Here is a 27,539-nt window from a genome sequence, read left to right on the forward strand (position 1 = left end):
AAATAAAACAGGCACGCGGAAAGCCCAAGCGCAAAGCAAGCCGGGGTGAGTGTGCCGAGAGGAGACCCTCGCTGAGCTCTTCCATCCTCCCCACCCCGCGCTGGTGCGTCTACTTCTCCGACGCGGAGGCTCAGATAGGTGAGGAGCTTCGGCAAGACCTTGCTGCTTCGGGCGCGCCCAGAACTTGTGGCTAGCCAGAAGCGAGGTTTCAGATTCCCGAAGTCCCAGGCCACTGTCCCAAGCTGCCCGAAGCTGGGAGGCCCCGTCCAGCTCCCGGAAGGCTGGAGGGAGGTGAGCGCCAGGGAGGGGCTGGGCCGCAGGACGCGCGGGCCGGGAGGCTGGGAGGGGCCTGGCGGGGGCGGCCCGGCAGCACCCAGCGCCCGCTCTGCAGTCCCGGGCGTCCCGAGCGCAGGCCCCTGGGTGCGCGCGAGTGGCCTCGGCTCTCGGTCGGTCCGCCACGCTCGGGCCGGGATCTAGGCTCCTTCAGCGCCGGCTGGGGGCGGGGGGCGCGGCGCGGGCGGCGCTGCAGTGCCCGCAGCGGCGGGCTGGGGGAGCTGTGCCCGCCCGTCCCTAAGGCCCGGGTGGGGACCAGGCAGCTGGGTCGCCGCGCCTCTAGCGCGACCGGACGAGGCGGCGCGCAGCCAGGCGTGCCCCAGCGAGCTTGGGCCCCAAGTCTTCCTGGGCGCCCAGCCGGGGAGGCCCCGGGAGGAGCCCAGTCCCGCGGGCGAGGGTGGCCGCGGCCGCCGCCGCCGCGTCCCGCCCCCGGGGGGTGTCCCGGGCCGCTGGGCCCGCCCAGGTAACCCCATCCTCGGCCCGCCCCCGGCCCGCCCCCCCGGCCGCCCGCCCGCCTCCGCCGCCGCCGCCGCCGCCGCGGCATCCCGGCTCTGGGGCGGCGCTGACAGTCTGGTCCGCGCCGGGCAGCGGGCGCAGCAGCGGGCAGGGCGGCCGGCAGGCACGGAGGCAGAGCCCGCCGCGCGCGCCCCGGCCCGCGCCCGGCGCCGCGCCCCAGCCCACCCGCGGAGCGCCCACCTGCCGCCCGGACGGGGGGCCTCCCGCGGCCGCAGCGCTGCCCGGGGCCGAGCGCCCGCGGCGGCACCATGAGTCCCCGCTCGTGCCTGCGTTCGCTGCGCCTCCTGGTCTTCGCCGTCTTCTCGGCCGCCGCGAGCAACTGGCTGTAAGTCGGGCCGGGACCGGCAGCGCCGGGCCGGACGGGGCGGGGCGGGGCAGGCCCCGGGGGCAGCGGCCGGTGCCAGGCGGCGCGGGGCAGCGGGCGCGGGGGCGCCGGCAGGTGTCTCGGCCGCCGGACAGAGGCTCGCTCGCTCTCTCCGCGGCCGCCGCCGCCGCCGCCGGGCCTCCATCTGGAGACCCTGGGGCCCCCTTCTTCCCGGGTCCCGCTTCCTGCCCAAAGGCGGCAGGGATGGCGGCGGTGTCCGCACCCATAGGCGGCCCTGGGCGCCCCAGGGCGCAAGGGGTGCGAGCACCCGGGCGGCGGCCCGGATGGGATACCCGGCGCAGAGCGCAGCCCAGCGAGACTGACAGGTCACTGAGGAAGCCCATTACAGGGAAGGGCTCCGGGACATAATAGCAGGTTAATCCCGAGAAGTCTGGGAGCGAGCTCCCCGCGCGAAGCTGCGCCGCGCTGCGGGCTGGGCTGGAGGCGTGCAGGGACCTGTTTCTGCTTGGAGGGAGGGAACCAGGCTCAGGAGGAGGACAGGGACCGGGACACCGAGCCTCTGAGAGCCCGCTGCCGGCTCTGGTTGGACCTTGGTTTTCCCTGGGGCAGGAAGAAACTCCTTCCAGCCCTTAAAGAGGACAACAGCCCCACCTCCCCGGGTCTTGCCTAAGGAGAAGTGGGAGGTAGCCGCTGGTGACCTGTCTCTCTCCTCGGCTGGGTCTGCTCAGAAGGTTCCCTGGGAAAGGGGCAGGATGTTTGCTGGGGGAAGAGAGCTCAGAGGATGAGCTGCCCTGAGCGCCAGCAGGAAGCAAGAGCAGGACGCTGGGCTCCTTCATCCCTCCCGAGTGACACTTCCCCATGCCCCAGGCTTAACCCTGGCCCCGGCTCTCCTGCCCAGCGCTCTTCCCCCATCCGCTGTGGGCAGCCAGTGGGGAGCCAAGCTCCAATATTGATCTGAAAAGCAAGAGGTGGGAAGGGGGATAGCCAACAGTGTAGCTGGGGTTTCCATGGAGACAGCGGGAGAGGAAAAAATTCTCTCTGCATCAAGACCAAAGAACAAATATCTCCCATGAAATTGCCCCGAGTGTCCAATGGCTGTTGCTATGAGGTCATTGTGGCCAGCCGGGCCCCGCAGGCTGGAAGGAGTGTGTTCGTCGGGGTCAGAGCCACCCAGGGCTTTGGGGGACTGAGGTGATGTGGAATTCTCCCAGCTGTTCTGAGAGTGAGCGACTCCGAGGCAGCCCAAAGTGGCTGTGGGGTTTTTGTTTTTCTTGGAGACTTAATTTGATTAACACTTCGGGAGCAGTGGCAGAGTGTACAGAAACCAGGGCACCACCACCTCGTCCCTCTGCCCCCTGCAGACCACCCCCCTGAGTGGAGCCTGGGTCACAGAGCTGAGGAGGGGAGCTGGTTTGGACTTGGGGGCCCTGGAGCTGGCTCTCAAATGCATGGGCTCAGAGCTGGGGTCTCCAAAACAGGTCTGAGGATCAGGAAGAACAAGAACTGGGTTTGCACCACCTGGCACCGAGGGTAGCAAAAAGGCAAAGGAAAAAGGCAATTTGAGCATGTGACCCATGCCTTCAGGGAATAGGGGGATGTGAGCAGTGGAGAGACAGACCTTAAGGAGCATCGTGGCCTTTTGGCTCCCTTTACAGATGAGGAAACTGAGGCCAGGGAGCAGAAGTTACTTGCCAAACTCAGAGTTGAGAAGAGAACCCGGGCACTCAGACTCCCAGCCCCGCCCATGAGACTATCCCAAGCTGAGCCAGTGTGGCCCAGGTGATATTACCACCCACCTTCAGCCACGTCCACACCCAGGATCTCAGGCAGGGACACAGCCCTGGCTTTAGGTCACGCAAACCCCCGGGGAATTCCAGCAGCTCCCTTCTGGAGCCTGTGCGGCCGTGGGGGGTGGGTGAGGAGGGGCAGCCTGGAGGGACAAGGGAGTTGGCAAACCTGTTCTGGGTGACTGTGATGGTTCAGGTTGCCATGCAGCAGGGCTCTGGAGGACCCAGTTTGCTCCTGCTCCACCAGGGCATCAAGCCAAGGGTCTCTCTGCTCAGCACAAGGTGAGAGGAACAGGGGCTTCCCAGGACCCTGTGGAACCGGGAGGATCTGAAGAGACTCAGGGCAGAGCCCCCCCCCCCCCCCCGAGCCAGCATCACTGCCTTGTGTGTATCACCTCTGTCCCCAGGCCAGGGACTGGACCAACTCTGGGAGGAATAGGTATCACAGCCAGGCCATGGCTTGGGGTCCAAATGGAAGGACCCATAAATGCGAAGCCACGAAAAGGTGGGACAGTGCGCGTGCCACATAGCCGTCGGGGCAAAGAGCGCTGATAGGAGCAATCACAGGGGGACGTGGCCTGCAGGCTGTGGAATCCTGACAGCGATTGCCAGGGTCAGTAACACCCCGTAGTTCAGATGGCATTCAAATCCTGATTTACAGATGCGAATAGCTGGGATCCCAAAGGCAGTTTTGCAAAGCCACCTAGCTAGCAAATGGCAGAGGTGTGTGACCCAAAGCTGCCTCTAGAAGAAAAAGCTCCAGTCGGGCAGCTGTCCATTCAGGCGAGGTGGTGGCACTGTCTCTTTTCAAGGGTGAGCCAAACTGGAGGCTGGCCTCGGAAGGATGGCTGGCAGCGCACACCAAGGGACAGGACCTGGGTGTCTCGTCCCGGCCCAGCACTTAGACAGGCTTCCATCCAGGGTTGGTCAACTGGCCAGTTGCAGAGCCGGTGCTGTCTGTTGTCATCTCAGGGGCAGGTGGCCCAGTGGGGAGGCCAGGTGTCCCGCTGTGTGCAGCTGTTGGGCAGGACGGAGTCTGGAGCTGGGAGGACCCTGCAGCCGGAGGCCTGGGCAAGCCCAGAGGCTGGAAGCTGTTGATTGGCTTGCCTCTGGCACCTGAAGCAGTTGACAGCTTGTGGCAGCTCTCGCTCCGAGCGGGGGATGTGCACGGTCCTCTCGTGGAAGGCCTGGACCTGTCCTCCAGGGGGCTGCCCTACCTCGGACCCAGGATCAGAAGTGTTTCTGAATGGTCCCCCTGGCGCTGAGACTGCACTGGGAGTTGAAGACGGGTTCCAGTCCCATCTCCCTGCCAGTGCAGGGTGGCCCTGAGTGGCCTCTTCTTCCCTCTGGGCCACTGTCCTCAGCAGCTCGTTCTCAACCCAAATGGAAGCACTGGTGAGAGCGAGGGAATCGATAAGCCACGGTTTCGTCGCCTTGGGTTTCTGGGGGAAGGCGATTGTGTGCTGGGCAGAGCCCTACCGGGAACCCATTAGGCCAGGGGAGGGCGTCCCTGTGCACTCAAAGACAGGCCAGCAGAGTGGCTGAGCGAGTCTTGGGACACAGCCTGGAGACCGCCCAGCCTGGTGACCTCAGGCAGGTTACTTAACGTCTTGGAGCCTCAGGTGCCTCCTCTGTAAAATGGTACCCATTGGTGCAAGTGGTGCACACGGGTGGTTGGGAGGAAGAGCGAGTCTGTGCATGTGGCGTGCTGGGCACAGTGCCAGGAGCACCAAGAGAAATGGTGGCCCCAGGGGCTGCTGTCAGTGAGCTCGAGTCCCGTCTGTCTACGGGACGATGGGGGGAGTGGTCTTCAGGTTGTCCTCAAGTACTGTTTGTCCCAAGTCCATGATCTTTACACAAGCAGGAGACTCGACCGCCACCTTCCTCCTCCTCAACAAGGGTCCCCACAGGAGCCTCAGAGAGCCAAGGAGATCCAGCCAGGCCAGAGGGGCTGTCGCTGGAAACAGCCCTGGGTGCCCCTGGGAGAGGCGAAGGGGCCCTGGCACACCTCAGGGTGCAAGTCCACAGGTGTGTCTCTCGGGGCTGAGCTCCCGTGGGCCTGCTTGCCTGGTGGGGATGTGCGACTCTTGGCCGCAGGAGCGACTCCCCAGTCCAGGTGTCGGGGAGAGCCGGCCCCGCCAGCAAAGACGCAGCCTGTCTCCCCCAGGAAATGCTTCACGGTTCCCCAGCTTAGGAGACGCTCTCCCTTCCTTCCGAAGAGTAAAAGCCCCTCTCCTTGGAGCCCCTCCCGTGGCTGCCGGGCGGTGGATCAGTCTCTGACACGCCCACAGAGCTGTACAGTTTGCATCAGGACTTCTCCCGGCCTTGGTACCATTAATATTTTGGGCCAGATAATTCTTTGTCCTTTGCACTGCAAGGTGTTCAGTAGTATCCCAGGCCCCTTCCTGCTGGATGCCAGGAGAACACACACCGATGACAACCCCACCAGGTGACAACCAAAGATGTCTGCAGACATGGCCGAATGTCCCCTAGGGCAAAAGCACACCCCCACACTGAGAAAGAACGGTTCCTTCCCAAAGCACTGTCATACCCACCACCCAACCGGAGCCACAGCACCTTTGTCTCCCCGCCCAGAGGAGAGGAGCCCCGCCCAGAGCCCCAGAGGACAGCGACTTCCCCAAGGATCGGGACTTGAACTTGACTTGCTCTCACACGTCCAAGACTCCGGTTTTCTTCCCGCGCCTGCAGAACCATCTCGTATCATATGAGTCCAGCACTGAGGTCGCTGCCACGGAAGGCCGGGCAGTGGCAGGGTGGCCCTGACACCCGAGCCTGGCGTCCCGCCCCCCCAGTGGATGGACCAGGAAGGAAGGAGTCCTTGCAGAGGCCGTTCTTGTCAAGTGGGGCCCATCTTCAAAGACCTCGAGTAGGAGGAAGGCTTCACTCCACTGCCCCAGGGCTAGGTGATACCAGCACGTGTCCCGTGGGTGTCAGGAAGGGCGGCTGGCACCCGCAGATCTGCAGCCCTGCCCCTCTTCTCGCCCCTCTACCGCGGGGCCCGGGACCAGGCCCTGCCCGAGGGGTGTGCTCAGCAGCAGCGAGCCCAGTTTCTGCCTGGTTCCACTCTCTCCCCTCAACCCTGGATTAGCAGTTGAGCAACTCAGCAAACCTCCGACAAGACAGCGCTCCCCAAACCTGTTGAAACTCGCCCAGCTCGGCCCTGTGGATGCGCTTGGAAGACAGTGCTGGTCCCAGGCCTCCGCCTCCAGTTCCTCCCCCTGGGAGGAAGGCCTCAGGCCAGCCAACGGGGCACAGGCAGGCCAGGAGCTGGGGGTGACAGCGCCTGCCATTGGCCCCTGCAGTCAGTCACCCTCCGCACCCAGGGAGCTTGCAGAGCCACGGCTGGTTTGCTCTGTAAACCCAGCTGGAAGGCGGAGCTGGGACCCGCGGTTGCTCTCCAGATTTCCACAGGAGTTGCCAGGTTTTATCTCTGAGACCTGAACTGCCTCTTCTGTGAATGAGCCAGACCCGGGAAAGGCTCTCCCCACCCTGACCCAGCAGCTCCCCCTTCCCCACGCAACCCCTCTCCGCCTCCCCATCTCCTGGCAAACTGAAACCAAACTGCGTTTTAAGTTCCCGCCAAGTCAGAGCCAAGCCAAGCCCTGCGGTGGAGGGGACCTGGTCTGCAGAGAGGGATGAAGGGAGGCGGTGGAGGCAGGGATGCGCCTCTGGGAGGTGTCCTTCTGGGGTCCGTTAGCACAGCAGGGATTGCTGACAGGCCTGGTGGGGCCTCTTTCCCGCTGGGACTGTGACGGGCCCTTCAGGCCCATTTGTCATTCCACTCATGGCGTCAGCCGCATAATCTCAGGATGAGGTCCCAGGAATTTTCCCCCAAAGCTGGAGACAGTGGTGTTCCCTCCTGAGTCGGGGTGCTCTGCTTCAAGGCCTCAAGAACGAAGCAGACATCAGAGTTGGTGGCAGGGTGTGGGGGTCCTCAGGGACACAGCTTCATGCGTGGGGGGTGGGTGCTCTGCCTGCCCCTTCAGACCCGCCAGGTGCTTCCTGGCCTCAGGCATGGTGCAAGGCCCAGGGTCGCACGGCATTCATGGGAAAGTCCATCCCAGGCCTCCAGTCTCTTCCTCCACCTGACCAATGCAGACCTGCAGCCCCGAACCCCGAGCCCTCGCTGCACAGGAGGGGAGGAGCACCAAGGCTCACCCAGCCGGCCTGCGGGGGGCTGGGGTCATTCAGCCAGAGGTTCTCCCAAGTTTGGGCCTTTAGAAGGTACCTGCCAAGGCCAAGGGTTGCTGGAAACTGGGAGCCTCACTCCAGGAAGCAACCCTGGCTGCAAACGGCTCAGCTGGGGTTTCCAATGTCCCTTCACTCCCCACCTGGGGGAGGACACTTCAATGGTCCAGTGGCCACAGGGCACAAAAGGCTCTCTAGGGGCGGGAGTTGGGTAGGTCTCTGCAAAGGAGCTTTCTGTTGCCAGAGTGGAGGGCGAGGTGAGGTCAGGAAATGCCCTAACCTTGACCCCCACAGCGTCCCCACCTGGGCAGAGAAGGAAAGTCCTTGCCAGCTGGCACAGCACCAGGGCCCTGCAGACCCAGGACTGAGCGACTGCTTCTTGGCCCTGAGTCAGTCACCAGCTCTCCTGGGAACGAATACGGTGAGATGGGAAATGGGAGGGGGTTCCCACTAGGAAGCGGGGGATCTGGAGCTTCAGGAGCGAAAGACAGGGGCTTGGGGGTCAGGCCGCTGTGGGTCAGGCAACAGGGAAGGCAGGAGGGACGGCAGTGCAGGCTGCCGAGGGCGAGGCAGCCAGGATCCGGCGGCTTGTGCTCCAGCGGGCCGTGGTTCCCCCGACTGAGGGATGCACCCGGGGCCCAGGGAACTCGGCCGGGCACCGAAAACCCTGGAGTCACGCAGGGCAGGGAAGGAGGAGGAGCAGAGGCAGCCCAGCGCCCACACGCTACCATGAGTCTCCAACGCCAGCCCCGCCCCACTGGCTGCCCTCCAGGGGCTCCAGGCCCCAGCGGCACCTCCTTCCATGACCCCAGTGGCTAGTGACCCCAGGCCAAAAAACACGGTCTAGACAGAAGCATGACCACTGAGATGTGTCCCCCACCACCACCCGCCTCTCTTGAAAGCACGCCAACACCCTCACGTGTTCAGAAAAGACACGGGGCTCTAGAAAGGTCTCTCCACAGAAGAATCAGACCACCTTGCCCAGTTCAGTGTCTGGCGACCTCAGTAGCACAGGCCATCTTTGGTGCCTGAGCATCCAGCCCCCAGGCTCAGGAGCCAGAATGACCTGTTCTGAAATCCTGACCACCCTGACCGGCTCATGACCTTAAAGACACACCTCGGGCCTCGGTTTCCTCATCTGGGAAGTGGAGGGAGCAGACTTCCTGGCCCACTCTGCACTGTTCTAATAAGGACATGCCGAGGCATGTGGCTGCTGATTGAGGGCACAGGTGACGGGAAGGGAAGGTCCCTGATTCCAGTCACCCCTTATTCCCAAAATGATTCCCATGTCCCCTTGGCACCCTGGCTTGTCCTGGATGCCACTGTCCCAGCCCTTGCACCCCAGGGTCCCAGCTCTGCTCTCCATCCCCTGCCCACCTTCCCTGCAGTCCCTGTCCTGGGGCCGGCCACACGGGTCACAATCACCAGGAAACCCATCCTCTAATCCTGCAAACTCCAGAGATTCTGCCAAAAATCTGCAGTGAGGGGCGGGGGTGCGGAGTCGTGGGAGAGCCCTGCCTGGCGCGAGGAGGGCTCCGGGCTCCGTCCCCAGCACGTTAAAGCCAGACAAACAGCCACAGAACACCCCAGCTGGGATCCTGTCTGAAGTAACCACGTTCCCAACGGCAGTGTCTCACCCACTGGGCGAGCTCAGCCGAGGAAAGGCTGGGACCAGGTCTAGGAGAGCCCCACACCTGGGCTGAGATGCAGCACACCGTGTCTGCGAGGCCACCTGGATAGTGGTGGTGACCCAGGGGTGCCACAGTGGGAAGCAGCACCTGCCCTGGGTACCGGTCTCGCTGTTTCATAGAGCACACTGAGGCTCCAAGAGGTCCACCAATTCGCCTCAAGTGACAGAGTTGCGACTCAGTGGCTCCCTCAGCCCTTCCTACAGTGCCTGCCATAAAGGACAGGGTCTCTCCAGCTGGGCGCCATGGAGGAGAGGACAGCCAGCTCCTCTACTGTGGCCACAGAAGCACTGGGGGCGTGGTGAGGATCTGGGGGAACCAGGTACCCCTGGGGGCTCCTTAAGAATGTCCACCTGGGTGGGGTCTGTGGTCATCTTGCCTCCACCCAGCCCTGTCCCCAAGGAAGCTCTCTGCTGGGTACGCTCCATTTCCTTCCGGCCCCCTCCTGCCTGCCTGGCCTCCTTCCTCCGGGTCTCGCAGGCACAACCACTCCTGAGGAGGCTCTAAATGTGGCCCGGGCGGCAGGGAGGCCAAAGGGAGGGGCAGAGAGGCCTGGGCTGGCGTCCCAGCCCCCACCTGGACACCCACAGGGCCGGGACCTGTGACAGGGCCCTGCTTGGCCTCCCCAGTGCTCTGGTTCTTTCCCTTCCGCTCTCCTCTCGTGTGCAGACTGGGAGCTGGGGAGGAGTCGGAGGTGCAGATTCTCCTCGAGGAATGTGTATATTTTGTTTAAAAAGCAAGCAAACCTGGAAAAGCTTGGGACAAGCCCAGCTAATTTTAGTGTCTAATGAAAACAGCAGGTGGCCGAGAGGATCTGATCTCCCTGGCAGGGCCAGGGCCCTCCAGCCTGCAGGCTGCGCACGGCCTTGCGGGGAGGGCCTCCTGGGAGGGGCCTCGAGGACCTGGAGCCCCCATTTGAGAAGACCAGGGCACGAGCTGGCTGGCGGCGAGCCGGCAGGGGCGGCCTGGGCTGGCGGGGTAACCTGATCGATGGCAGGGCAGTGGCTGGAGTCCTGGGTGGCCAGGGCAGCAGGTGGCAGATGGCTCAGCCTGGACTCAGGAGCAGCAGGAAGAAGCCTGCATGGGGCACTGCAACCAGGCTGAGGTCGGGATGGCCGGCTCCACGCGCGGGCGGGTGGGTGGGTGGTAGCCGAAACCCATCAGGCCCCGTGCGGTCCCCCTGCCTGAGAAATGGCTGGCCAGGGACAGCAAGCGGCACGTGTCTCTGGGGGAGCAGGAGGGACTCTGGAAGCCCTGGGGAGCAGCTGGGCCCACTCCTGCTCCCTGCTCTCCCCTGCCCTGAGCTCTTTGCCAGTAGGTGAGCAGAGGGAGCCGCTGGTCAGCCAGGCGTGAGGCGGGCCGGGTGGCAGCCCCCGCCATCCAGGCCCACAGCCGGGGAGAGGTGGGAGTTGAGTCAGGGCTGCCGCTCCCCAGCGGTGGGTCCTTGGAAGGACCACCTCCCTTCCAGGGGCTCGGCTTGCTCTTCTGTAAAACGAGGCCAGGCGGACACCGGGAGAGACAGGCAGGGCAGCAGGCGAGGCCACCCCAAGGCCAGGCGGACACCGGGAGAGACAGACAGGGCAGCAGGCGAGGCCACCCCGTGGCTCCTCTCCAGCCCACCTTCAGCTCTGGTGCCTCATGCCCACCTCTGCCACCTAGACGAGCTCCAGGATCAGGAGGGAGGGCTGGGCGAGGCTGGCCTCACACGCGTGAAGGGGCAGTGTCCTGCCAGGAGAGGCCGGGGCTGGGCGGTGGGCGTGGACGCCCACCCCCGGGGCTTCTTCCTGGACACAATCCCGTGGCTCACAGCCATGGCAGGCCAGCAGCTCCCCTACATCCCTGCTGCTGTCACCTCCGCCGGTCGCCCACCGCATGCCCAGCCTGGAGGAGTGCGCTGCCCCCGGTCCATCTCTCCCCATGTGTGGCAGGGGCTCCATCCATCAGCCCGGCACGGGACCAGCGGACCTTCGAGGCCTGGACACCCCACCTCTGCCCGTTAGAACAAGACCACTGATCGGACAGTGGGAATAGCCCTTTGGGCCTGAGTGGGGAGGTGACTTGCCCCAGGTCACGGCAGGCTGGGGGCTCAGTCAGGCCTCCAAAGCCTCCTTCTCCTGCCCAGGGACCCCCTGCCCTTGAATGCCTTTCCTCTCCAGGGGCCAGGGCCTGGCACAGCCAGACCTGGCCTCCTGGACTGGAAGGAAGAAAGGCCCAGCTGGGGACGGGCCAGTTCTGTGTCATAGGGGCATAGGGACCCTCACCGTTTATCCAAGAGTCAAGCCTCGGTGGTAGCAGGAAAAGATCCAATGGGAGGCACAACTCTGTCCCCTCACTGAAGGACACCTGTGGCCTCCCTGAAGCGTGACCTGGCCCACCGCCAGTAGGTGCTGGGCTTTTGGCGCCCCCTGCAGGTCAAGTGCCACAGGTGGGCCTGGCCCTGTGGGAGGCTCCCCTTCCTTGGGCAATGGCCGAGGGGAGCACCCAGGCAGCACGGAGAAGCCAGCTGGCGCATCTGGAGCTGGCGCCTCCCTGCTTCTCAGCCATCTTCCTACCGTCCCCCCTCCAAGAGGCTCAGGCTCCTGCCTGGGCCTGGTCAGGACACTGTCAGTCTCTGCACATCCCCTGAGGAGGACCTGGCAGACAGGAAAGGGACAGGAGAGGGGCCCTGGGAGACGAGGAGTGCAGGCGGGAGAGGAAGCTGGACTGCCTCGCCCAAGACCACCCCCTCCTACTGTGCCTAAGGAAAGAGACGTTACAATGACCTTTCCTACCTTGTGCCGGCGACAGCCTGGGGCATTGCCAGTTATGCCATGTTCTGTGTCATAGGAGCATAGGGACCCTGGGCCTCTGGGGTAGGAACTGTCACTCCACGACAGACAGGAAAGCCAGACTCCACCCCACACCAGGGGGCGAAGGAAACTGCCCGGGGGCTGGTGCTGCAGGGAGGAGGACCGTGGTGTCCCAGACCGAAGACACACCACCAGCGCTTACCCAAAGCTGCTTTCCAGGCCAGTGGCTTCCCAGCCGTGCCTGGGGACAAGTCCAAAGCTGAGATGCACGCCAAGCCCTGCCTGAAGCGGGGCTCAGGCACCTGAGCGTTCCCCAAGCCCAGAAATGCTTCCGACGCATGGCCAGAGTCGAGAGCCCTCCTGTCCAACCCACATGCCTGACCCTAGGACCTGGCTGCTGCCCGCACACCACCAGAGCCAGAGGCAGCCCGGCTGCACCCTGGCCTGATCCCTAGGTTGAGCAAACCCGGCTCCCAGCAGCTTCCATCCGCAGTGTCAATTCTAGCCCCTGATCACATAAAGGAATTGTCACTACTAAAGGCCACGGAGTCAGACAAAACCAGGTTCAAGGCCTGCCCTGCCCCTCACTGTGTCGCTTTGTACATATATATGTGCCTCAGTTTCCCTATCTTTAAAATGGGTGTTCACTGGCTTGCTGAGAGGATTAAGCAAGAATTTAAAGTACTCAGCCCAGTCATGACAAGGTTCCATAAATGTCAGCTATTAGGGCTGGGGAGATAGCTCAGGTGGTAGAGTGCTTGCTTCACAAGCACAAGGCCCTGGGTTCAATCCCCAGCACCGCGCAAAAAAAAAAAAAAAAAAAAAAGTCAGCTATTCTAATTATCGGCATGAAAATTTCCATACTTTAATAGGACTCTCTATGTACCTTCTGATTGGGCCGCATTCCTTCACTCCTCTTCTCAGCAAACAAACGAGTTCCCGCCCCATCACCTCAGGTCCCGTGCAGACCCCACACACAGATCCCCAGCCTGAGACCAGGAGTCACGGGGACAGGTCAGCCGCAGGAGACCTGCGGGGTGCCAGGGCGGGTCCTGCATGACTTTCTGCCTTCTTCCAGGTACCTGGCCAAGCTGTCTTCCGTGGGGAGCATCTCCGAGGAGGAGACATGCGAGAAACTCAAGGGCCTGATCCAGAGGCAGGTGCAGATGTGCAAGCGGAACCTGGAGGTGATGGACTCGGTGCGCCGGGGCGCTCAGCTGGCCATCGAGGAGTGCCAGTACCAGTTCCGGAACCGGCGCTGGAACTGCTCCACACTCGACTCTCTGCCCGTCTTCGGCAAGGTGGTGACACAAGGTGAGGTGGGGGCGTGTGCAGTGGCACCAGGGACCGGCGTGTGCACCCCGGTTGGGAAATGACACTTAGGAGTGGCTGGACTAGCCAAAATCATTTCTGGAGCTAAAGCGGCAGGAGGCCCTTGGGAGGGGCCCTGGGCAGGGGGTGACCCGGGCTGCGGCAACCAGGGGAGGCCCGTCAGCGGAGGACAATGCAGCATGCGCTGGGGCAGAATTCAGTGCACGGCAACATCAGTGCTGGCCGCAAGGGACTGTAAGCGGGAGCCTTCTCCTTGTCTTAAGGAGGAAGCAACAGAGGTTCAGGCAGGGGACAGGACTGACCTACCCAAGGCTCTTCAGAGGGTGAGACAAGAATCAGGCTTGAGCCCTGGGCTCTCGGCCCTCAGCTCCTGGCTCAGCTTCGGGTGTGGAGCTTGCTTCATGGATCTGTACACCTGGCAAACCCTGGAACCCCCAGCATGGCCTTCTCAGGTGCAGGGATGAACACTGCCAATTCCTGTCTTCTCGGGCTCACCCTGGCGGGGCACAGGCCACAGCACCAACCCTGGGCCAGAGGCTGCGTAGAGCTGCAGTACTGGCTCGGCAGCCCTTTGCAGAAGCCTCCATCCTGCACATGAAGACACTGAAACCCACACACAGGCTCAGCAACCTGCCAGGGGCACAGCGCCAGGACCAGACCCAGTGCAGGGTCTGTGCCCTTCCCCGTGATAGAAGTCACCATGATGGACAGGATAGGAAGTTGACATCTCCCCTGACCAGGGCTGGGGTGCTCAGGGAAGGATTTCTCAAAGACACAGTTCTCTGGGCTGGGGAGATAGCTCAGCTGGTAGAGTGCTTGCCTTGGAAGCACAAGGCCCTGAGTTCGATCCCCAGTACCGCAAAAAAAAAAAAAAAAAAAAAGACACAGTTCTCAGCTGAGTCCAGAAACACAAGGTGTTCAACCCAAGGGAGGTGGGCTAGAGCCCAAGAGAGTTCTAGGGAACTGGAAGGTTCCTTGAGAGGCACCGAGAAACACTCTAACCCAACTGCCTCTTTTTCTACTTCCTGAGCCCAACACTGACACTTATAAGCCACCAACAGTAGACAGGGCCCTCTGACTTGCTCAGGCAGCAGGAAGAGGTTGCCTGGGCCAACCTTTGTCTTGGCACTTATGGGCCTGGATGGCCAGGGCTGCTGGGCTCATGGCAAACTATGTGGATGTTGTTGGAAACAAACTGTGATAGAAATTTGGAAGCCGTTCTCCCGGGAGCTGGCAGAGGCCAGAAAGGCGTGATCACGCTTGGCACTGCTGAACGTGCTGCCCTCAACAGCCGGCAGCAGAGACTCTCCCAGGCGAGGTGCTGCCCAGGGCCCAGGCTGCCCGGCTGACAAGCCTGGTACAGCAGACCCTGAGCGGGGAGTGCCTCTCGCGCGTGGGTACTCGAGGGTGTGTTCTGGATGGACTGCTTGGAGAGGTCAGCAGGGTTTCGTACCCGAGGACTGCCAGAGCCCTCGCCTTCACAGGCCATGTCCTGTACCCCAACACCAAGCCCCTCTCCCTAGGCTCAGCAGCTCCCTCTCCAAGCCCTCCAGTCCTTCCCTCTGGGCTCTGAGGCTCTTTGTTCTCAGTGGGGATGGGGATCCTCCCCTTATTTTGAAATTTTTTTGTCTTGATATAATTTCAAACTTACAGAAAAGGTGCAAAAAATAGCAAGGGTCTTCCTCTGGACCCATTACTGGATTCACCAAGTGCTGTACTTTGACCATTTGCCGTACTAGTCTCCATCTGTAGAGAGACGCACGCGCCTTTGTCTAAAGCGCTGTTTTACACAGTGTGCATCACACTCCAGCCTGAAGGGCGACGCCTCCCACCGACCACACTCCTCCATCACAAGGCTTCAGCTCGTCCCACGCGACGGTGGGTTTCATTGCCCATTTCCCCCCAAGTGGCCCAGCCTGGCCTGTCTGTGGATATAACCTGATGACAGCAGGTTGGGGACAAGGACCTGAAGGTGCATAAAAAGGGGAGGCATGGGTCAATGCTGGCCTGAAGCTAGTGTGTGTCATAGGACCCCACCAGAAGTGCCTTCCTCGCCTGGGGACAGAAGCCAAGGAGGGGACCCAGCATTGGTCAATGAGTTCTGGGTAATGGGAGAATCTACCAGGCCTGGTGGCAGCTGCTCCAGACCGAAGCCCAAGTGGCTCAATCGAGCTTGTCTTGATCAGAGCAGGCGAGGCCAGCCGTGATCAGGGGACACTCGTGAGCCTTCCTACCCACCCAGCTCCTCCTCCTCCTACTTTTGGTTTCCTTCCCTAGTAGAATTCTTCTTAGAACATTCTTAAATGCTCTCCACAAACAAGAAGAAAAGGAACTCGTCCACCCCGGGCCTGAGAGACGGCACTGGCTCCCAGGAAGCCCAGGGGTTGCTGATGAGGCAGATGGAGGGTGAGCAGGCAGGCCGATCCTAGGCAGGACTCCACTCCTCGGAGCCTCGGTGGCCTCGCCTAGCAATGCTCTCCTCCTAGGCCCGACACCGAGGTTCAGTGAGAAAAACCCCGGGAAGTACTTGGTGTGGCCCCCACCCCAGAGGCTGCTGCCTTTAGCAGCAACTGCCAGCCTGGGCAGGCCTCTCCACCCCCAGCTCCAAGGACGGGGGACTTGGCAGGTGCCCACACGCATGAGCAGCTTGGCTGGGGTCACGGCCTCAGATGGGGAAGGACAAAGCCAGTAGATCCCACTCTGGGTAGCGAAGGAGCCCCATCTGTTACAGGCCTATCTGTCCTGTGCCGTCTTGCCTCAGATTGTCCTCTCGACAGCTCTGGGCTTGTGACATTGTTCCTGTGTCACAGGTGAGGAAGGAGGCTCAGGGAGCAGAGGGTGTAATTCACCTAGACCTGCTCTTGACCGTGAGGTCTTGGGTGAGGTCCATGCCCTCTCCCGACTTGGTGTTCTCCTTTCTAGGACATGGGGACAAGCCCAGAATCAACCTCAGGCCTCCTGGGAAGGGATTCATAGACAGTGCCGGATGCCCACAGGGCCAGGGCTGGGCCAACACTGCCCAGTCTCACTGCCCCAATTCCATACTTCCCCGCTCCTGCCACGGAGGGCTGTAGAGGCTGTAGAGGCAGGAGAGAGGAGGAGTAAGTGACGAGGCCAGGGCGTGGTTTAGGGTCAAGCTACGTGTTCTAGCATGAAAAATCTACCAGGAATTTGGTAAAGATGGTGTCTGGGGCAGCCGGGAACGTGGAAGGTGGCAGTTCTCACCTGAGCCAACCTGAAGGGCCAACACTGTATCTGGCCATGGCCCAATCCCTGTGCCTTGCCTAGCACTGTGCACAGCGGGACAGTTCTGAGGGACTGGAAGGGCTGGGGGTGGGGGCGCGTGGGGGAGGCCCCTTACTGACTGTCCCCTCTACCCTGAACTGGACTAAATGCTCCTCAGCCCCAGGTGCTCTTGCCTTTGTCCTCAGTGTCACGTCAGGTGGACCCAGTGAAGGGGACATTCTTTCCTTCTGGGTGACCTTTCTGGCCACTTTCTGATGCTATCAGATACATTACAAGAGCTCTGGGAAGGTCGGGCATGGTGGCCCACACCTGGATCCCAGCAACTCAGGAGGCTGAGGCAGGAGATGACAGTTCAAGGCCGACCTCAGCAACTTAGTGAGACCCTGTTTAAAAATTGTAAAGAAAAAAAAAAATACGGTTTAGGGATGCAGCTCAGTGGCTGGGTTCAACCCCCAGTCCCCAAAAAACCCAGCTCTGGGGAGGATGCGCTCCAGCCACCTCCAGGCCGGACACCCCCGAAGGCTACAGAGGACAAACACACAAGATGACGGAAAATAAAACTCTGTGGCCTGACTCTGATATGGGTAGGGCACGCAGGTCAGGGAGAGGGTCTGGAGTCCCAGGAAGACCATGACAATGGGAGGGCACATGGGGGACCGGCAAGGGCCTGGCACTCTTGTCCCCACACTTGAGTTGTGGAGGTCACACTGCAAATGAGTCTAACATGGCTTTGTCTGGCCCCGAACGCTCTACACTTTCCCTGGTCATGTGATTTTTCACAGGGTTGTCACCAAGATTTGTGACATAATGCACAGGAGATACTTCTTGTAGGCCATGACCCCAGAAGAGCAATCCATTCTCATCATGATTCTTTTTTTTGGGGGGGTACTGGGGATTGAACCCAGGGGCACTTGACCACTGAGCCACATCCCCAGCCCCATTTTGTATTTTATTTAGAGACAGGGTCTCACCGAGTTGCTTAGCACCTCACCACTGCTGAGGCTGGCTCTGGACTCGAAATCCTCCAGTCTCAGCCTCCCGAGCTGCTGGGATTATAGGCATGTGTCACTGCGCCTGGTTCTCACCATGCTTCCTAAACTCAGAAAGACTTCCTGGAGACCAGGGCCAGTAGCCTCACTTCCCTCCAGCTCCCTGGGCTGACAGGAAATGCTGGCAGTATGGACATTCTCTGGCCTCAACCACAAACCCCACCCCCGGTGCCCAGGGCACCGCTGGGCCCGTGGCTTTCTTGCCAGCCTGACTCAGCCTCAGTTCTCCCAATACTCCTGCCCGCTGGAATATCTTTCCTTCCAACATCTGGAGAGACACTGCATGCGATGTGCTCTGCAGAGCCCAGGTCTTGAGTCAAACAGGTTCTAGGTCCCACTCAGCCCTCTGCTGAGCCCCAGGCAAGCCACCGAGCTTCCAGGGACTCCTGCGGAGGCTCATCGCTGAGGAAGTCGTGAGCCCCAGAGAGCATCGGGGAAGGCCACGGTAGAAAACTTAACTACCGGGTCTGCAGAATCACTCTGAATCCCCAGGTCTTGGGAAAGATGTACTGAGGCCAGAACCAAAGGACTCTGGGAAGAAAAATAGCAGGAAGGAGCTGAGTGTGGGAAGGGGCACGTGGCTTATGAAAAAGAAAGCCTCTGAGTATCCTTGGCACCTGAGAGTTCCACCTTTCTCTAGCCCAGCAAGGATGAAGCGAGGATCCGCCCCTCCTGCAGCTGGACAGGCAAACCCCTGACCCAGGCGCAGCATCCACCACCCTGCTGGGGAACCCCCTGCTGCTATACTCCAGCATAGCAGTATAACATGGAGTACCAGGCTGCTTTTTCCATGTCTGAGTGGCCTCTGGGGAAAGCAGGCCCTGCTATGTCCTCCACTAGTAGGCAAGATTTCAACCTGGGTACCCAGGCAGGGTGAGGAACCCCATGGAGCCATAGTGATGGAGTTGAAGGGCTGGAATCCAGGGCCAATTAGAGAATGCTGGAAGAAGCTAGGCATGGTGGTGCACACCTGTAATCCTAGCCGTTTGGGAGGCTGAGGTAGGAGGATTGCAAGTTTGAGGCCAGCCTCAGCAATTTAATAAGGCCCTAAGCAACTTAGCAAGATCCTATCTCAAAATAAAATATTAAAGCAGGGCTGGGGATTTGGCTCAGTGGTTAAGTGCCCCTGGGTTCAATCCCCAGGACCAAAAACCGAGAGAGAGAGAGAGAGAGAGAGAGAGAGAGAGAGAGAAGGCTGAAAGTCACTGGCTTTGCCTTTGGGGGCACAGTAGCATCGCACGTCTAGGCCTCTGGGGCCTCCGGTGCTGAGCAGAGGCTGACTGCGCGTCATCCCCTAGAAAACCCCCAATGATCCTGCGGCATGAGACCTGGGGTACACCTTTCTTGCCTTCACACTGGGAGTTGGGAGGAGACTGTGCATTCCTAGACACTGAAGCTCGGAGCCAAGCTTTCTGAGCTCAGATTCTAGCCCCACCGCTTCCTGGCTGGATGCTTCACCACTCAGCACCTGTTCGCTCATCTATAAAATGAATTGTGTGTGTGTGTGTCTGTCTGTCTGCACACGCGCGCACACTGTGCTGCTGGAGATAGAGCCCAGAGGTGCTCTACCACCGAGCCCCATCCCTGGCCCTTTTTATTTTGAGATAGGATCTCACTAAGTAGCTGCAGCTGGCCTCAAACTTGTGATCCTCCTGCCTCAGGCTCCCAAACTGCTGGAATTACAGGCATGCCCCCCCCCCATACCCAGCTAAAATGAGGGTTAAAAGTATCTATTCATAGGGTTGTGAAGAGTATGCAAATTAATACACACCTACAGTGCTAAGACACTTTTCAGCACATCGTAAGCTCGCTTTAATCTTTAGCTTTTCTTTTTATCTTCCTTCCGGAGTCTCTTCCTTTGGGGCCACTCCCCAGCTGAGGATATTATGATGTCCTTCTTCCCCCATGGCCAAGGCAAAGGGGCGCTGGAGTCCCAGCAGATGGATGCTGATTTAGGGAATGAGGCAGTGGTCTCCCTGGCCAACCTCACAGAAGAACCTGCACCCAAGGGCCATTAGCTCTCAGGGGCAGCGGTCAGCCCAGGGCTGGGGCTGGGCCGGGGACTTCCTGAGAGCCAAGAAAAGAGGAGAAAGGACCAAGCAAGGTCAAGAGCTGAGGCCACTTACCAGTTCCATCAGCCCTATCTCCCACTCTGACTTCCCTTCCCCCTTAGTCTTTGGGGCAAAGATTTGTGCTGGTTTAGGCCTGGAAATACCAGAAATACCAGAAACTGAAATCGGCTCTCTTTGGGCGGCCACAGCATAAAACCAACCAACACGATCCTGCTATTAACCTCGATTAACTTGGAGAAGGTTCCACCTCCAGCCATCGAGGCTCCATTGCTCCAGCCAGCCCCCCAGTACTGGCCGAAAATGGCCAAGGCAGGGCAGAGAGTGGGCAGTGGAGAGGGTGGGGCAGTATCCCCAGTTCAGGGGCCACACCAAGAACAGGGCGTCCTGAGTGGTTGGGGGCCGAGCTGCCTCCCACCCCAGCGCTGAGCTTCTGCTGCCTCTGTCCATAGACGCGGGTACAGAGGCAGGGATTGTTTCTGTCTGACCACGGTGACTGCTCCCTGGGGCAGCTGGGAGCACAGGCCTGGGTGTCGCAGAGGTAATTGCCAACCACGGGGCCAAAGCCTACCCCCACCACTCTTGCGGACACGGACCCTCCAGCAAGAGACAGAAGGACAGTCACGGCACACAGAGGCCTTCACAGGACCCAAGAGAGGAGCCGGGCCTGTGTCTGGTCACACACCCAGCCGGCCGCGCGCACTCTGCTCACCCCCAGAAAGAGACTCTGCAACAGCTACACCCCCAGGCACAGTTCCTAGGAGGATAAAAACATCCATTCAGGCAGGGGAGGAGGGCCGGCACCAAAATAGAACCACTGAGCAGTCGTGGGCAGAAGGAAAGAACCAGGACAGCAGAGAGGCCCGGACCTGTGCTGGAGTCCTGGTTCTGCTGCCTCCTGGCTATGTGACCGGGACCAAGTCCTTCCCCTCTGATATTATAATTTGGGGATGTAATTTGGGCCCCCTGCTCATCAGTAAGAGGTATGACACATTAGAAGCTGACGTCGTTCTGGCTTAAAGGCATGAGAAGGCAAGGCATCTTGAGCAACAGGCCCAGCCTGGGAAGGGTCAGAGCAGGGTCCCCAGGAGGGAGGGCCCCTTCAGAGTCGGGCAGGGTCTACTGGGGAACAGGTCAAGGCAGATAGGTAGGCTGGGGCTGCAGTGCCACCTAGGGCTTCATGGTGGCAGCACCAGGTCAGCTCACCTCACCCAGCCTGTCTGGTTCCGTTAAATGACAAATGGCTCGACTCCTGAAAAGGCAGTGAGGACAGTGAGGCACGGAGCTGAGGCATGGCCCTGCAGCCGGCCTCTGCTGGCTCAGTGTGCACTGTGACCACCTGACCTACCCTCTCTGTGAGATGTCCCCTGTGCTGCTGAGAGGATGGGCTGGCCCCCAGGGTGGTCATGGCGGTACCCGGGTGCAGCGAGGAGCCCCACCGTTGGTGCCACTCAGCCCTGGCATGCCGCGCTCTGCCTGCCTCGCTCCCTCCTGGGCCCACAGCTCCCAGCAGGCCCACGTGCTCCTCCCTCTTTCCCAAGGAGGGTGCTGGGAAGGAGCCCTGGGCCTAGCTCTGTCCTCCCTCTACCTCCCCCAGGGACTCGAGAGGCGGCCTTCGTGTACGCCATCTCTTCAGCAGGTGTGGCCTTCGCAGTGACACGGGCCTGCAGCAGTGGGGAGCTGGAAAAGTGCGGCTGTGACCGGACGGTGCACGGGGTCAGCCCTCAGGGTAAGCACGGGAGGCAAGGGGGAGGCAGGGGCCTGCGAGCCTGGCCCGCGCTCACCGGGACACTCCACGCCCCCCGCACCCCAGGCTTCCAGTGGTCGGGATGCTCGGACAACATCGCCTATGGCGTGGCCTTCTCCCAGTCATTTGTGGACGTGCGCGAGCGAAGCAAGGGGGCCTCGTCCAGCCGGGCCCTCATGAACCTCCACAACAACGAGGCCGGCAGGAAGGTAATGTGGCACCGCCCGCCCCGGCACCAGGGTGGGGACGGCACAGGCAGGGCCCCGAGTACTCACCACACATGGCTACCCAGGAAAGGCGCGGGCTCTCCAGCATGGGCTCCTCAGCGGGCCCGTGGACGTGGAGTGGGCCAGGCGGGGCAGGTGCCCGCAGCAGCGTGCACGGGCTATCCCTAGACACGGGCACACTCACGCTTATGCTCAATTCTGGCCCCATCTGCCTTCTCCACACCTGCTCCCAAAGTGCCCTTCCAGTCCCCCACTGGCCACCGCCCTTTAGTGTCTCTGAGTGCCCACATGTGGAAACAGCACCTGTTCACCTGTCCCCAATCTGCTTACCAGCTCAGCACGGCCGAGAGCAGGTCCTTAATACAGAGGAAGCAGGACAATGAGCCCGAGTCCGGAGAGTCGGCCCCGAGGCCCGATCCTGCGGTGTCCCACCTCCACACACCTGTCGCCCCCCAGGCCTGCCCAGTCCCACTGCCATCTCCTGACGGCCTTTCCCACCCCCCCGCCCCCACAGGCCATCCTGACACACATGCGGGTGGAGTGCAAGTGCCACGGGGTGTCGGGCTCCTGCGAAGTGAAGACGTGCTGGCGAGCTGTGCCACCCTTCCGCCAGGTGGGCCATGCGCTGAAGGAGAAGTTCGATGGGGCCACCGAGGTGGAGCCCCGCCGTGTGGGCTCCTCCCGGGCACTGGTGCCTCGCAACGCCCAGTTCAAACCGCACACAGATGAGGACCTGGTGTACCTGGAGCCCAGCCCAGACTTCTGCGAGCAGGACATGCGCAGTGGCGTGCTGGGCACGAGGGGCCGGACGTGCAACAAGACGTCCAAGGCCATCGACGGCTGCGAGTTGCTGTGCTGCGGCCGCGGCTTCCACACGGCACAGGTGGAGCTGGCCGAGCGCTGCAGCTGCAAGTTCCACTGGTGCTGCTTCGTCAGGTGCCGGCAGTGCCAGCGGCTGGTCGAGCTGCACACGTGCCGGTGACGGCACCCAGCCTGTGCTCAGCGACCGAGTGGCCCAGGAAGGCCAGTGATTTAAAGTCTCCCACCACCCACCCCAAGAGATACTGGTTGTACTTTTTGTTCTGGTTTGGTTTTTGGGTCCTCATATTATTTATTGCTGAAACCAGGCAGGCGACCCTACGAGCACCGACCGCAGCCTCCCGCAAAGCCCGAGGCTTTGTGGTTGCCACTGACCAAAGGGACCTAGCTCGTGGCTCTGGCTGTCCACATAAGGCCGCTGCTGACCACTCAGTTGTTACCTGTGTCCACATTTTTCTACTTGCAGACTTAAGATGGGTAACAAGGAGTGTTACAGCCACATGGCTACTAACCCCACCATCTAAGGAAACAGGTGGCCCGGCCCCATGGCAGGGACAACAGGTGCCATCTTGATGGAAGTCACATCACCTGGAAAAAGAGCTGGCAACTCTTCACCCGACACATACACAAGGCCTCTGGCAACTGGGCCCTGGTAGCCTTGACTCTGAAACTCCCTGGAAAGAGAATGGGCAGTACCAGGTCAAGGGCAAAGGGTTCATTTCAGCTCTTACATGGGGAACTGGCTGGCCCGCCTCTATGGGACCTTCCAAGTGGGACGTGCAGATGAGGTGAGGGCAAGAGAAGGCTCCGGCCCCACCCGGAGCCCAGCCTGCCCAGCATAACCCTTTGCAGGGGTAATCTTGCTCCCAGGCCCTCCAGGACAGGCTGGGCTGCCGTCCTGGGTCAGTCAGTCAGGCCCCGTGTGAGTCACCTCTCAGGGTGCTGTCCTCTTGTGAAAATGACCATGGAAATCTCACACACAGAGACAGGACAGGGTTGTGCAGAGAGTCCTCCCCATTATCTCACTCACTTAGCTAAATTTATTGAGTAATAACTGTCCTAAGCCCCATACTGGGGCATCTCCCTTGATGATTACACCAGTCCTGGGGGCAGAGAGAGGCACATGCCCACTTCACAGCCGAGGGTCCACAGCAAGCTGAGCAGAGGCAGAGCCACAAGAGTTCTCCAGCCAGGCTCCTCCAGGGCCCTTGCACCCAAAGGCACAGACACAGAAGGTCTCCTTGGGCCTGAGCCTTGAGAGGGGTTCTGGTTACAAAAAAAGGGACAGAAGCAACAGGAACCAGAGACCACAGCCTGGGCTGGAGCCCACATGGCTGCAGAGAGAAGGCAGGCTGTGAGCAGAGAGGTGAGTGAGCAGATGGAAGGCTCACCAGTGAGGTCTCAGCAGTGCAGACCCCAAACCCCACCCCCCCCCCCGACCTCCAGGTCTCTAAGGCCCAGGTGCATGGGTACTCAAGATTCCCAAGAGAGTACCAGCAGTCTAGACTTCTGTCAACGGGACACGCACAGACCCAACCACTTCTCAGTTGGGCTCCCAACCACCAGAAGACCTCACCATCGACCCAAACACTGTTTGAGGTCTTGAGTTCTAGGATCCCCATTTGGGGCTCCAAGACCCCAAGCTCAAGCTCTTGATTTTGGGGTTCAGTGTCTGAAAGCAAAGTTCAAGATTCAGAATCTGGACTCAAGCCTACAGAAACTCTCTTCTTGGTTTGTGCCTCCTGATGTTGGCTCCCCCTACAAAGAGGGACAACACCCTTGGCTTCCAACCAAGCTCTCTGCTCAATGCCCATCCAAGTAGGAGGCCAAAACCAAGTGAGATGCTGGAGTCACATTCAAATACAGAGACAGTCTTGGGGCAGCCTGGCTCTGATGTGGATGAAAGCCAAGCCAACTAAGGGTCCCCATAGCTGCCCAGCTGGGCCCACTGCCACACTAGCAGACTTGGTTCAGCTGCCCACTCAGCACCAGGGAAAATACTATGCCTCACTGTCAGAGCCAGATGCAGGCAAAAGGAAGCAGCGGGGACCACCCTGCTCCAGGGAGCTGAGCTGCTCTCCTCCACCCAGGGAACAGAGGAGGTCCAGGTTGCTTGCTGACTGGAAAGGCAATGCCCCAAGAAGCAGCGAGAAGGTGTGTACCCAATCGCAGGCGTCATTCACCTTTCCACCTGCCAGGGAGCGCCTGGAAGCTGATCCTCCTGGGGTTACGAAGGCTGCGCCTGGGGTCCGTCGGATCACATTCTAGGAACCTCTGAAAGCCCTACTGACACTGCCACCTTCACTGCCGCCGAGGCCAAAGAAATTCACAACCACAGAAAAAGCTTCCTTGGACACGCCCAGCTCCAAACTGTCCCAAATAAAAGAGGACTGACACAGGCCTGACAGCCACACGGGGGCTTGGAAAGTGGTGAAAAGGCTCACATCCCACCCACACGGGGGCTTGGAAAGTGGTGAAAAGGCTCACATCCCGCCCGAACCACTCTCCACCATCCTTATACCAGGCAAAAGCAATGTCCTCTGAGGCCTAGGGCTGGACAAAGCCCAGCTCTGGATGCTGCTTCCCCACTCTGCTGCCCACCCCTTCCTTCAATTTTTATACGAAGCTCCTTACCACCGTGACATCCCCATGACATAGTCTAATGCACGATAAAATGATTATTTCTTTATCTGGCAATTGTGGCAGTGACTCTTTCTTTTAACACAACTGGGAGAAGAAAAACTTGGCAAAGGCCAGGGGCAAAGCAATACATAATAGCAAATTCTAGATATGAGACCCCATTTGCCTAATTTCTTCTTAAGAACTAGTTTGGGGAGCCTCCTACATCCCATTAACACACAGTGGCTCTATGTGCACTTCACCAAGCCATGACCAGCTAGTCAGACCTTGGCCTTTCATGATGTAGACGTGTGAAGAGGGTGCTGACACAGGACACAGGGGAGGACAGAAAAGAACTTAGTCCCTGTTGAGGGACAAAGGAATCCGAGGTCCGAGGCTAGAGGTAAACGTCAGGATTGGGATGGAGAACTTCTTTTTTTTTTTTTTTTTTGCGGTGCTGGGGATCGAACCCAGGGCCTTGTGCGTGCGAGACAGGCACTCTACCAGCTGAGCTATCTCCTCAGCCCTGAGAACTTCTAACTCTGGGCCTCAGTCCAGGGGATTCCCTGCTGCTTAGAGACCCAGGGTGGCTCCTCGGGACCCACTCCCAACTTCCAGCTGGTGAGGTCCTCATCCTTACCAAAGGAGTCCACAGCTTGTCCCTCACATCCACGGAAGCAAATCCACACCAGCCTGGGACTAGCTAGGCTGCATGCTGGGCTTTCCGAATGCTTGCTGAAGTCAAGTCTGGCTGAAGGAAGTGTTCTCAGGACAGCAGGGGTACACACGATTCGTTAAGGACTAGGAGGAGAGGGTCTCGGGTAGGCATGGACAGAAAAGGACATTTCGTCCTCACATCAGTCAAAGGTGGGAAGAAGGACTAGAATGCAGAGGGTTGAGGATGGTGAAATGAGGTAACAGTATCCACGCCTTCGCATCTTCTAGAATTATGAAAAGGTTACAGGCCTTAAGATCAGACAGGCCCATGTTTGAATCCCAGAACTTCTAGTTCTTCACTATGGGAAACCTTGGATAATTCGCTGTCCTCTCTGGGCCTCATTTTCTCATCTGCAACGTAGAGCTTCCTTCCACACGCACACTTTAAATGGAGTTACATAACAGAAGCTGTGTCTTGGGGATAATGTTGAACAAGCTAACAGATATCAAGCTCGACAAATGGCAATTCTTATTATAAATATTATCCTCTTTTCCCAGAAACATAGGAGGTAGTTATAAGATGAAGGGGGATGGAAAAGGGAGAAAACAGGAACAATGTAGAGCAGGTTAGGAGTTGAGGCAGGCGTCCTGACTTTGGCCCCATCCCAGAGATCAGAAGCAGATTGGTCTCCCAGGGTGGAGAGTCCCAGGTAGGAGAGCAGAGACCCCCAGAGGCCAGGATGCCCAAATAGCAGTGAGCAAGGTCAGGGCAAAGCTGCCCTAGACACCAGCTGCATGGGATGAGCTGAGGTCCCACTGTGGGCAAGAAGTGGGCGAGGCCAAGGAGCAGCATCAGAAGTGGAGGTGGGAGGGTCGGAGTTGCAGGATGGTGTGTGGTGGGCCCTGAGGCTCCACCGTGGGATGGAAGGCCTTCAGTCCCTGGGCTGGGCAGGCTGGTGGCAAGGCTATGTCCAGACTCCGTCCTGGGTCACTGTGCTCGGAGCTCAGATCTAGAAGATCTCTGGAGAGTTGTGAAGATGCAGGGACAAAGTGGACCCCCAAATCTACCTCCTCCTGAGAACAAGTGGTCCACAGAGCATGGGGGACCACAGCAGTGCCAAGGTCGGCCAGTGCCCAGCAAGGGCAAGAACACATGACAACAGGGTAGCACAGGGCAACCACGAGGGCTAAGAAAGGCTAGAAACTGAGTAAGAAAAGGCAGAGGATGGGCGGGCAGACACGAAGAGCAGAAGGAGGGACCCACGGGAGTGGCTGAGGTGAAGAGCCCACCAGCTTCCTAGTAAGACCAAGTGCTGGGCTTCAGGAGAGGCATCTAAGGCAAAGCGGGTGAGGGTGTCTAAGGATGTGGGGGCGGCTGTGGAGCGTGCCTGGCCCAGCCCAGGCGATGACTTCATAGACATCTCCCCCCATTCCTTCCTGAGCCGCCAGGCGGGTGACCCCCTGCCCGCATCTCAAGGGTCTAGGCAAAGCAGGCGCTGACAGGGGAGAGAAGGGGCCCTTCTGGGCCAGGCCCCCAGGGCTGGCCCAGTGCCTGCTCGGGGAGGAGGGGACTAGAGGCCCAGCCGTTGTCAGCATCCCGGCCGGCACTTCGGAGGCAATTAGCAGCCCAGCTGAGCTAATCCCCCGCCTGCGAGGCCAACACAAACAGGCCTAGGCCGGGTGCACACTCGCCTCCCTGTTTGCTGAGGGGCCCGGTGGTCCGCCAAGAACAACACCAATAACCCAGGGCTTTCTCTAGGTTAAGAGTAGGACCTGGGCTCGCTGAAGAGCTGACAGGGCCGACAGAGCACACTCTGGCCAGGGGCCCTGGCTGCCCCAGAAAGACAGCCACTGTTCCCAAGCCTTGGGCCAGTCGGGAAGAGGAAGCTGGACACAAGGAGCCATGTATTCCGATTCAGCACCCATGCCACCTGTGAGGGAGAATACCCAACTCAGACTGCTCCTCCTTGGCAGGCCAATGACTGAGGCCAGGAGAGGCTGGATCCTCTGGTCAGGGGCCAAGGACACAGACTCCATGGTGGATGTGGGAGCCAAGAGGCGATTCAGATCTGGCCCCTGCCCTCAAAGAGCTCACAGTCCAATGAGGCAATAGACGATGTGCAGCAC

General features: G+C 60.1%; 1 protein-coding gene across 2 annotated transcripts; it reads left to right on the plus strand.

Moving 5' to 3' along the window:
• Positions 1-423: 423 nt before the first annotated feature.
• Wnt4 (Wnt family member 4) lies at positions 424-24,825 on the plus strand. Of its 2 annotated transcripts, none has more exons than XM_047565843.1 (5): positions 424-1,174; positions 12,726-12,961; positions 20,941-21,072; positions 21,157-21,299; positions 21,931-24,825. In XM_047565843.1, the coding sequence occupies exons 1-5, from the start codon at positions 1,098-1,100 to the stop codon at positions 22,297-22,299; spliced, it is 957 nt and encodes a 318-aa protein (XP_047421799.1). In that variant the 5' UTR covers positions 424-1,097; the 3' UTR covers positions 22,300-24,825. The 2 variants fall into 2 exon arrangements, with proteins under 2 accessions (XP_047421799.1, XP_047421788.1); XM_047565832.1 differs by having other exon boundaries at positions 433-1,174; positions 21,832-24,825.
• Positions 24,826-27,539: the final 2,714 nt, after the last annotated feature.

This window comes from Sciurus carolinensis, chromosome 1 (genome assembly GCF_902686445.1).
Source record: "Sciurus carolinensis chromosome 1, mSciCar1.2, whole genome shotgun sequence".
Taxonomy (NCBI): Eukaryota; Metazoa; Chordata; class Mammalia; order Rodentia; family Sciuridae; genus Sciurus; species Sciurus carolinensis.